Source organism: Heliangelus exortis, chromosome 1 (assembly GCF_036169615.1).
Source record: "Heliangelus exortis chromosome 1, bHelExo1.hap1, whole genome shotgun sequence".
NCBI classification, from domain to species: domain Eukaryota; kingdom Metazoa; phylum Chordata; class Aves; order Apodiformes; family Trochilidae; genus Heliangelus; species Heliangelus exortis.
This window is the reverse complement of record NC_092422.1, coordinates 58684008-58695707: the sequence shown is the minus strand read 5'-3', so window position 1 is coordinate 58695707 and position 11700 is coordinate 58684008. Positions and strand designations below refer to the sequence as shown.

Below are 11700 nucleotides of genomic sequence, written 5' to 3'. Positions count from 1 at the left end.
CAGATATGGCACTCAGTCACACAAATCTAAGGAGACTGCTAATTCTGGGGATTTGTATGGACAGTCCAAACTTTACAGGGCACATTATAATAACTATCTGATGTATGATGCAGAGGAGGAATGGGAGTCTCTGTCATTTTGAGATGAGTGATATAAATGAGTTGCAGTCCAAAGTCCTCAGTTCTGCTCAGTGACAACATCTGTGCGGAATGGAGAAAGGGGTTTGTATTCCAACTGGGAAACTGCTTCTGTATGGGAGAAAGGAGCCAGCCTTGAGCCAGTTATACAGGATAGAAGAAACCCAAGATGAGACCACAATATTTGCAATAAACATAATTACAATTATCAAGGGATAAATCATTATTACGTTTTTATATAGAAAATTCTTTACTTTCTGTTAAGGTAAATCTGGGCCAGAATTCCTTCATTCGTTTTCTCTTACAAGTACGATGTAGCTCTCTGCTCAGAAAGGCTGGACCTCCTTTTGCTCAGAAAAGTAGGACTGTTATGTTATGTTAAAAGAAGTAACTGCTATGTTAACAAGAATAAGAGTAAATCAAAGCAGTCAAATCCCAGTAATACCTTAACTGGACCTTGTAAAGGCACACGGCCACCAGCTCAGCCCAAATCCCTCCGGTCAGTGTGAAATTCCCCTCCTGCTATAGCATGGTGACCCTTAAAGCCATTAAGCTGTGAATTCTCAGGCCTTTTCCTCTTCAGATGCTGCAAGAGTGAGTGTGGTTTGTTTCTAACCCAGCTGCAGCCAGTGCCAGACACAGAGCTCCAATTTGTTCTACTAAGGTGCCAGGAACAGGATCGAGAGCTGTGTGTGTATGGGAGGAGAGGAAACATGGGATGCACGGCTTTCTTCAGGAGAACCCAGCAGCAGTGTGCTGTCTTCCAAAAAAACAGTGTGTGGGAACAAGGGAATAGAACTGAGATTACCTGGCACTGGCTTTTATTTTTTATACTCAGCCTGCAGACATGCTGTAAATGCCCAGTGCCAGGTAAGTGGCATAGGGTAAAATGTTTTTCTGAGCTGGTCCAAAATGAGTAGACAAAGGATTTAAACACATTCACCCTGACAAACATCTCTTTTTCCAAGCTTGCAACAGCTAAACAGACCTGGTTTTCTATCCCAAACCCTTCAGCCTATATCTGTTTTTATATGATACCCAAGACTGTGAGACAAAGTAAAATGCAGAGCATGTCTATATAAAGGCATTCAGCAGGAAGTGCTGAAATTTATTCAAATTTTTGTAATTACAATAGAGACCTTTGACTTTGAACTTCTAATTCACAACAGCAGTAAAAAAGGAAATGGTGAAATGGGTTTTTTTAAAGTGCAATGATGTGGAGAAAACCATTGAAATAACACAAATGAGGCCATGGTGAGAAAAGAAAGGACAGTCCCGTCCTAGCAATGACAGCAATATATAAGTAAATTATGTTACAGATAATTTACAAAATAACTTATGTAGATGAATATAAGCTGAATCTCATGTTGCCATTCCATTGTTAAATATCAGACTAAATATTCCAGGTCAGCACAGTATTATATGGGATAATTAAACAAAGATCAGAGGATATCTGTGTTGGAAAAGATGCCTGAAGTAAAACCCTGATCAGTCTTTATATTGCAGTATTGCAAGAAACCCAAGTCTTTATGAATTGTAAAGTGACACATTCAGCAGCATGAGGACTATAAATACATCTTTTACATTGATACATTATATCTACACACATATACATATCTACACACACATATATATAAACACAAAAACATAGATGCACATTTATATGTGCATAAATACATGTGTGTGTATATATATGGTTCAATTTGTACTGCCCATGGTCAGTTGCATTTTGATTGCATCTGGGGTCAAGCTGCTTTTGCAACCCAGGGGTAAGATAATCCTTTAGAGTACTTTATGTTGAAGTTTCCTTAGCTGCAGCCTCTAAAATATGAAATTCTGGCATAAAGGTTGACTTCAGGGCTCGGCTGTCAGAGGGGCTGAGGACTTAACAGCAGTTCTCAAAATCTGCTGTGCTTAATGGTGCTGAATACTTAGGCTCTTTTAAATGTCCACACTATTTTCAGTAATACAATACATGAATCCCTTAAAAATACTTGATTGATGGACAGAAGTTGATATAGTTTTCCATACATACACACAGTTTTGGACTGTTTGTAAGGATAATGGGTAAAGAAAGTCTGACAAGGTGAAAATTTACAACATTGGCTTATATCACACCTTGAAAAATGGCAAGTTTAGCACTCCCCTTCCTTTAGAAAAATTAAAATACTTGTCCGTGGCATAAGTCTGACTCTTCTATAATAAAGGTGTTGTTTGGGTTTTTCCTTTTATTAAAAAAAAAAAAAGTGTTTTTCTCTTTGAAAAAATCTTCAAACACTACTGACTAAAATTGCAACTGGTTTCTAGCCCTCAAAGATCTATCTGAAGGAAGGCTCTTGACCCACAGTACAGCCACAATAATTCTCTCTGCATGTAACTGCATGTTAATTGTGAGAACTAGAGGTAACAATGCAGCTAGCATTTAACTAACAAATAATTTAGTGAATAAGGACATTTGTGTTTCATTGTGCACCTACATAAGGAAAAAGATACTCCTAAATTGCCAAGGCTATGTAAACACGGTGATCTTGGAAGAATTTGGTTGTGAGGCCAAAATACCTCAGAAAAGAGCTATTTCATTGCACACATTATTAAAAGGTTGAAAAGGATAAAATAATATTTTCTTTTGATACTGCTGTGGTCAGTGAATTGGTCATGTCTACATCCCTGTATCCAGGGAACAGAAGAATATCCTGAAGAGCCAGAGAAGAAAAAAGGCTGAACCAAACCTCCTTCCTGGTCGTGCTAAGAGTCCCACTCACTGCAATGACTGAGGTACATCCTTGGAGAAAGGGCTGTTTTGTGGGAGAAGAAAATGTAAACTCAGATTTATTTTCCTCATACCTATCCTGTACAGTGATTTCTGTTATTAGTTTACAATGAGGATTTAGCACTGAACACATTTTGTTTGCTCACACTCAGATTCTGGCTGTTATGGAATGAAACAGTTCAGAATAAGAAAATGTGTTTTATGCTAACAGCCCTGCAGCTTCAGACTTCAGAGCAGAAGCCTTTACAAGGCCCTATTTCAAATTGTTTAATTTTATTTACAACTTCACATTCCATTCACTTTTCCTTGGGATCTTCTGGGAGAACCTGTAAAAATCATCAGTGGAAATACTCAAAGCTGGAGACACAGAACTGGTACTTCTCCACGGGAATCCACTGTGCACAAAAATCACAAACTCTGAATTTTCCTTCCACGGAGTTGAGGCAAAAATTTGCTGTTAGCCCTTAATGTCTGAGAAGCTGGTGCTGCTGGCATTGCAGCTATCACTGCAACTTGATGATGTGCTCAAAGTGCTGGAGGCAGTGCCTGATTCTGGGAAAGAAATAAGAAAAAGCACAAAATATGACATGGCTGGATTTTTTTTCACAACAGGAATCTTCAAGAGAGACAATAATCTCATTTATAATAATTAGCCTACCAGAGCTGCTTAAAGATTGAGCTGATTTTGAATTGCCTATGAGCATCAGGAGATTGTTTGCTGGGATCCAACCTTCTCTACCAGAGCTCAGGTTCTTCACATACCTAAAAAATTACAAAAAAACCCAAGTCAGATTGCTTCATTTGATGCCTTTGAAAGTCTTGCCCTAAACATTTGCCTTCCAAACACAATTCTGTATATAAAAATTTGCAAACACAGGTCTGCTTACCAATGCCCATCCTCTCCTTCACGAATCAGTTGAACCAGATCTCCACTTTTCACTGTAAATTCTTCAGAAACTCCTTTCTCATAATCAGTCACAACCGTATATTTACCAGGAGTCTAAATGCACACAGAGGAAAAACAGCAGAGTAATTTAAGGTATGCTGCAGCTTTTGTCACTGAAATTACAGTACTTTTCTTTCCCATGCACTTAGATGCTGAAGATGGTGTAAATACACTTACTGAGAAGCAGCAAAACTTTGCTGTTCAGTTACATGCGAATTCAGTACATGAATTCTCACACCCTCAGAAAGTTTCAGTGAATTGCTTCAATTACAAAATCAATGCAAATCTCTACCAAAAACCAACAAACAAAAACCAAACCACAAAAAAAAAAAAAAAAAAAAAAAAAAATCCAAACCCAAAAAGCCCTGGCAAAACTAGTGACACAATGTTTGTAGTTAAGCATGAATACAGAATACAGAACTTGACTGCTGTATTCTGGCATAAGCAGTCACTTTCTCACAGGTCTGTGGGCACCCACAGGCACAGATGGACCTTCCCAAGGTACGAAACACAAGGCTGATGTAAAAGAAGGGGACCCTCTCCCTTCCCTTTGGAATTTTGCCCAGGTGAGAGTTTCAAGGCAGGCACTTTTCTCCCTTCAAGCTTCCAAAGCATGCCTACATAGTGCCACACACACTGGATCAGTAACACTTGCTTATGTCAGCAGCAAAGCATTTCTGGTTACCAGCTTCATCTCGCCGCCACCTCCTCCTCCTCCTCCTTCTTCCTCCGCATCTGATGAATTCAGTGGATCTTCAGCACTAGACCAGCCGTCATTTTCTTCAGATGCATCAAGAGAATGAGAGGTTTTGGCCCAGCCTTGGGGAGCAAACAGCTGGTGGTTAACTTTACAGCAGTGAGCCAGTGCCTGGGAGAAATGCTCTTCCCCACTGAAAAACTCTGAAGTGATCAACACAAGCAGGAGGAAAACTGCACGCAGGGAAATCACCACAACCACTGGGGGAAATTCACAGCTGGCAAAAGTTGGCCTCTTTCCAGCAGAGTAAGTGGAATTGTGGTCACACACAGCAGTGAATTTGGCCCTTTGGATCTATATAGAGGGAAACCAAAGGAAAGAATGCAAACTCCCAACTAAAAAGCTGCTATTCCTCTCTTACACAAAGGTGAGCAACAGATGGATAGTCTTTTTCTTGGAAGAAGGGGAAAGACAGGAATGCACACTTTATGTGAAGAGGATGAACACATGGGGTTGGCACCCAAAGCAATCTAAACAGTATGCTGGAACAAGGGATGGATGCTCATTGCTTCCTTCAAACTCTTGAGCACTCAGAGCTGTCAACAAATTCAGCACAAGCTACAGGCACTCAGTACTTCACCTGACTTCAGTTTATTATTTAAGGGTGCTCAGGCTGACATAAGGATACTTAATCACACTGACTTAGCTTATTGGTAAGTCACTTCACCAAACACCACAAGAACAATCTCCTGCCTGTCATTTATTGCCAAGTACTCCTTTTTCTCTCTCCGGGTGAATTAATTCATTTATTTACAAAGCCGAATCACACCCAGAATGCACAAAATCCTTTCTGAAATAAAACTACAGAATGTTTTACTAGTGGGATGTTTTTCACTGAGGTCGGAAGCTGCTAGTAAATGTGTCAAGTTTATACTGAAAAGAAGTCATCATAAAAGAAATATTTTCTAAGTAGGTTTTGGTTCAAGTCAAATGGTAACAACGAAACTCAAAAGTATGAAAGGAAGAGCAAGCCTCCCAACTTGTGTGTAACTATTGAGCTGAGAAAGCACCAGCATTTTTGCTCTTCATTGCTTTTGAGGCATTTGTTGCATGGCTGATGCAGCCAGTGCTTTAGGAAAAAAAAAATAAATCTGACTGTCATCAAGAGTAAAGCCAAAGCAATTTAAGAATCATAGGCAGAAATCACACCAGAGCACATCAGAGAGGAACTTTTACCTTGCCTGCGCTGCTGGGTGACCTGCACAAGGTTAGAAGTACTGACCCATTTGGCCCTGTCCAGGGCTAAGAATAAACTTCCATCTGTGAAGAAACTGAGCAATAAATTCCTGCTGTATCCATGCAAATTTCCTTGGAAGCTCACATCCTACAGTTGGCTTATGGGAGTCAGCTGAAACCCTTTCTGCTACTTCCAAGTTAAGAACAATTCAACAAAAGAAAACTTGAGTCCTAATTATTCCAAGCTCTCATGAACCAAGGAGTTGCATGAAAGAAAAAGTGAAATCATACTCACTGGCTTGCTCATCTGGAACATTTTGTGTAACTGTTCAGGCTCAGGAACACCTCAGCCTCTTTTCATAAGTTGTGGTGATGTGGGTAAAAGCAGACCTGCCTGATCCTGCCATAGCAGCAGTACTCCTAGTCCTCATACAAGCTGGCACTCTATTACTAACAAGTCCATACAAAAGCCCTTCTTTTGAGGCTGGGGGGTGAGGGGAAAGTGGTGAAAATGGTCACATACATATTAGCAAACTACAGGCATCAAAATTACACATGCACATTACACGTGTATGGACGTGTTCTGCACTGTGTGGCTAAATGAGAGCCCTATAAAAGCAGGAAATGTCAGAAAATGGCAGACAGTCTTGAGAAAAGGCAAGGTTATGCAGACATCAGCTTAGATTTGATGGTGCTGGGAAAACCAAGAATTCTTTCACCACTTCTCCTCAGAAATGAGCCCATAGGTTTCCTCACAGAGATACGATCTGTCTGCAAGATGTTCTGTCACCAATTCCTTTTCCTTGAGCTCACTCTGATGTAACTCAGGGCAATGTAGCAGTAACAGAAAATGAGTAGGGGCAATGTTCTCTGCACTGGGGAGTTGTGACCATCACCTGGTGTGGTTTCCTCCTGAAATGAAAAGTCAAGTGCCTACTAATCCCTCTTAGAGTTGGGGAAAGAGATGAGTCAGAGTGTCAGAAAAGAGTCTGGAAGGTGCAAGACAGAAAGGGGAGTTAGTATATGTTTTAAACTCATCTACTTGGTTTAGTGTTTTGGTAAGTGAGAGGCTGCTGGACAAGACAACAAATCAGACAAGTTTATTTTGAGGACACAACAATTTAGTGACAATTAGTAATGATCAAGGACTCTCCACCCTGGGAAATTCCAACACTCATGGAAAAGGCCACAAAACACCCTTTATTTTCTGAAATAATTTTTTGACTCTCAGGATATTCATGGTACCCAGAGATCTGAGGTTTAACTGCTACCTGCAGAAACATTAACCTTGTCGAGTTTCTGCTTGTGTTCATCATGGGATTAATGTTGCCTTCTTCTCAGACAAGGTGAACACAGTTGCACGAAGCTTTGCTAGCACCTGTATTGTTTCTTGTCTTGGTTTGGACCAGAATAAAGTTAATTTTCTGTCTTGTAATTTTGCTTTCAGCTGAGTCTCTTGTAAGCAGCTGTACTTGCTCAAATTAACAGCAAGTTTCTCAGTCAGTGTCTGCTTCTGGATGGATAACACTTGATGTTTATAGCTAGAGCTAGAGACTGGGATGCAGAACCAAGGACACTGCTCAGTTCTGAGGAACATCTTGTGCTCCAGAAAGAGAAAGGGAGTAAAAAGGTCACACCTGAAACCCTCCTTTAGGGAGGAGTAGACAAGACAAGTGACCAAAATTGACCAAACAGAGTATTCCATCCCATACGCATCATACTCAGCATGAATTTGAGGGATCACAAGGGTCAAACCTATTCAGTCCTTCTTCTCCTGTCCCTGTTTGCTTCAGCATCCTGGGAGGATTCCATCCATTCCTCTGCCTGTGCTCCTGATCCCTGCCCTCCTGAATCTGTGTGTTCCTGCCTCTAGCTGCTGCTCCAGGAGTCCAGCCTGGGCTTTCCCAGTGCTGCCCTGCAGCCTCGGTGGTGACGTGAGAGTTACTGGGGGAAGGGGGGGAGCAGCATAGTATTGCTTTTCTATATATTTGTATATATTCCATAAATTTTCCTTTTTTTATCATTACTGTTTCATTAAAGCTTTGTAGTTTAGTTTCCAACCCGTAAGTCTCTCACCCTTGTTCTCTCTCCTTTCTTTATCAGGGAGGAGAGGGGGATTAATAGAGAGCATCTCTCATTCGGTTTAATTGCCGGGCCAGCATTAAACTGTGACATTTTCACAGGTAAGACAAAGGTTGTGAAAATCTGGAAAGGAGCATGATGGTAGGGCTTGAAAAAGATTCACCTTTAGAACAATATTTTTAAAAGGAGATGGTGGTGGAAAGAAAGTTAGCAAGAGAGTGACTACTCTCACAGCCTTAGTTAGCCACAGGGGTTTGTACTCAAGCCTTCATGAGTAGCCTTACTTCTCAGAAATTGGACATTTAACCAAAATGCAGGTCTAAAATGGAAATTCCACATGGCAGTGATGATCTCACTCTGACTAGAGTGCATACATCCTGGATTATGGGTTTTTTTTTTTTTTTGTTTTTTTTTTTAAATTTAAATCCTCTCATAAGGGACACAATGACAGGAGGATGCTAACTGAAAAACCAGGTGTCTCATAGCAACTGGATGCCACTGTGGTTCCATTAAACATCCAGCTTCTGGTTATTTGTTCACCAGAACATCCCTTTCCCACTGTCCCAAAAGCTAGTTAGTCATATGCTAATTTATTCAATGCCAAGGTGAAACTTCAACCAGTTGCACTATCAAAAACAGTATATCCAGAAGCTGACAGCCCCACTTGGAAAAATTCAGCTGATACCAATACTGCTGCAGCATAATAGAGGTATCCTCAGCACTCTGATGCAACATAATACATGAGGGATGTGTTGGTATTTGTGGAGGACAAAATGTGATATCACTCTACCTCTTAAACCAAAAGGAGTTGGGTCACTCACTACTTCATGCCGTTTAGCTTTTTTGTCAGGACTGGTAGGAGAAGCTGCAGGAGGATGAATAGGCAAAAAACACAGAAGAGAGATATTGAAGAACTGGAAAAAAGAGAATAGGTGGGTTGCATGCTAAATACCTTTGAGTTTACACTGGAAAACAAATGGGTTTCTGTAATCACTCTCATTTTAACCATCATTGCTCAGTTATAGCATAAGGATTTCATTATTTACATATAGTTATTTGAAGATAAATTGACAAATGTATTTTACAGTAATAGATTGAAATATATGTAAGCTTTTCTAAATGAACTAGACACGAACTGAACACAGTTATTTTCAATTTTAGACAAACATTACCAAATTTAAACAATAATTTTTACATATATCTAGTGCTACAGCAATACCTGGTCCTGTAAGAAGGATCATTGGCAATGTCTGGCTTTTAGCAGAAGATGAAGTTTCTGTCAAGGCAAGCATGGGATATTAGTGCTCACCTCATTAGCATTAAATATTAGATACACAACCCTAGAGCTTCTCCAGAAAGAACTCAAAGGTTTTAAAAAGGCATTCTGAAAGGATGCTTGGAAAAATAAATCATGCCCCTGAACAAGTGCCATCATCTTAATGCAATGCAGACTGCTCAAAAACAACTGCTCAAAGCAAGATGTGAATGTACCAGTGTGATTACTTGGCAGGAGGAAGCAAGAAAGGTCTTGGACTCCTGCTGTCTGTTTTAGCAGAAAAAGTAAAGACCTTTTCTCACAGCATAAGGAAACTTTTATCTATTTTTGTCTGCAGCAAAAAACAACCTTGTCATACACATTTTGCTGCAGTCCTGCTTTGGGAGTTTTATTACTATGGGTGCTAATATGGGAATAATTCAGAAAAACTTGATTCCTTTCTGCCAAGTACAGGTGCATTTGGGGCAGATCCACTGAAGCTAGAACCAGGCTGGGTGCCTCTGATCTGAAGACAACCTTCTTCTTCTAGGATTCCTACAGAAATAGGGCACTGTTAACTCTTTCTTTGGCCTTGATAGTAAGACTGGAAGGATTTGAAACTGCATGTCTGTTTTTGCATCTCCAGCTACTACACTTTTCCCAGCTGCATCTTCCTCTCCCACTCTGGAGCTGGTTTCTTCTAAAATCTCCCTGTCATGGTCAGTGATCAGGAACCTGGCTTGCACTTAGGAGACCAAGCTTGTGCACCCACTGAAAATCTGCTACACTACAGACACACAGGCACAAAGTGATGCTTCAATTACATCCTTAAATAGAAAACAAACTAACTTTTTATAATAAATTACCTTTCTGACTTTTGAGGTTAGTAAAGCCCTGCAGTGTAAAGGGCTTTTTTGACAGTGCAGAGCATTTTGAGGTAGAGCTAGTGTCATCTACAAAGGAAGAGAGAGACAGATAGAAAGGGGAGAAGGCCATGAAGAGGTCAAAGCAAAAAATCTTTCACAGCTCTGACAGGGAACCAGACTGTTAGGATGAGAAAGGACAACAGAAAATCCAGGTACAACAGAAAAACCCAAGTGGCCAGTTGCTCTCTACAGTGACTTATATTGCCACTGGTCTAGTAAATCTCCATGATGGGAGCCAAAAATCAAGAGAAAAACAATATTCTTCAGAACAGATAATGCTAAGAAATTGATGCAGAGGAAGAGAAACCTGAGAAGCTGGGCAGCACTAAGAGAAGACCTACTACAGGCTCAGGCCTCATAACTTCCCACCTCCTTTTGGCTACCCTTCTGCAAAGTGGCTTTGGGCCTCTTTGCACCACACAGTGGAATGCAGAAACCCCAGAGCTGAGGGCAGATAGGACCCACTCATGCTGGTGCAGAGTGGGCAGCACTTTGTGGGTGGGCTGCCCCAGGGCTGGAAGCAGCACAGCCCTGCCTGTTCAGGTATAATGTTGTGTTTACTTGCACTACTGTGGCTATTCTGCTGGTGGATCTGCCTCTGCATCTGCAGTGCAGGCATGCTTTTGCAATTAAAGAGAACAATACATATGTGTAAACTCACCTTTGCCTTTCTCAGGATACTTTGGTGCTGCTGTGGTGCCATAACCTTCTAAACTGGTGAGATCAGACTTTTTCTCATCCATTTTTTTGGTGTTTCTGATGTGGTTCCGTGAGGGACTGTATATTAGAAGAAGATTGAGACAATCAATCCATTTCCAGAAAATCTGTGCCTGAATGGGGCTGATGACCTTCAGACCCTGCCTTTTACATACAGATATATAGTCTGAAAGCCATTTATTAGCTACTTCCCAGATTGTAGCTTCCAGGACTGAAAGAGCCATTGATTTAAAGACCAAGAGCATATCCATAGGAGAAAGGCTCCCCTAACAGACTGCAGCCATGTGTATTATGGCAGTGAGAAAAGACTGCTCAGGACAATTTCCACTCACTCTCAATTACAGGCACATATTCTGTTCTGCCAGTTTTCTCCTGAACATACTAAGGGAAAAAGAAAAAAAAAGAAGAAAGAAAAACTCAGACGCTCTTAATACAGGAATAGATAAGAGATGAACAAAGAACATGGGCTGAATCTTGCAGGAAATTACCTCTGAGTAATAAGTAGATGCATAAAACATGCCAGGCAGAGAGCTACTGATACATACGTCAGCTCACACCATGTGAAGATATGAGTACATGGGCTTATGGGTACATACACATATCATGAAAAAAAGTGAGCAGAAGAGTATTCAAAAAAGGAATCAGGGAAGGGCAGAACAGCAGTAGGGGGTAGAATAATATACAGGTTGGTAGGGTGAAGAATGGAAAAAAAAAAAGGGGAGAAAAATAAAAGCTTGACTCTGTACTTGGGACAGTGGAAGAATCAACACATCACTCAACGAATTAAATCTATCAAAGCTGGGCTGGAAGGGAAGAAAGAGGGACAGAGAAAAGATGATGTCTTGAAAAGGACAAAATCATAATGTGAAACTGGAAGAAGAAAAAAAAAAAAAAAAGGCACGCAATGGAAAAGACCAGAGAAGGGGGTAAAATT

General features: G+C 40.6%; 1 protein-coding gene across 11 annotated transcripts in view; it reads right to left on the bottom strand.

The window, feature by feature from the left end:
- Window positions 1-1216: 1216 nt before the first annotated feature.
- The window catches only part of MCF2L (MCF.2 cell line derived transforming sequence like), a 164534-nt gene continuing 154050 nt past the window's right edge, over window positions 1217-11700 (bottom strand). For 5 of the 11 annotated variants that reach the window (XM_071743822.1, XM_071743808.1, XM_071743836.1 and 2 more), the window contains 5 exons: window positions 10711-10826; window positions 4539-4672; window positions 3795-3907; window positions 3566-3669; window positions 1217-3459 (listed from right to left, as the gene is read on the bottom strand). In XM_071743822.1, coding sequence (XP_071599923.1) covers window positions 3365-3459; window positions 3566-3669; window positions 3795-3907; window positions 4539-4672; window positions 10711-10826 — 562 coding nt within the window. In that variant the 3' untranslated portion in view covers window positions 1217-3364. Of the gene's footprint in view, window positions 3460-3565; window positions 3670-3794; window positions 3908-4280; window positions 4673-8658; window positions 8734-9087; window positions 9145-9989; window positions 10077-10710; window positions 10827-11700 lie in introns of those variants that run through there. The other 6 variants (XM_071743783.1, XM_071743790.1, XM_071743799.1 and 3 more) reach the window with 5 other exon arrangements.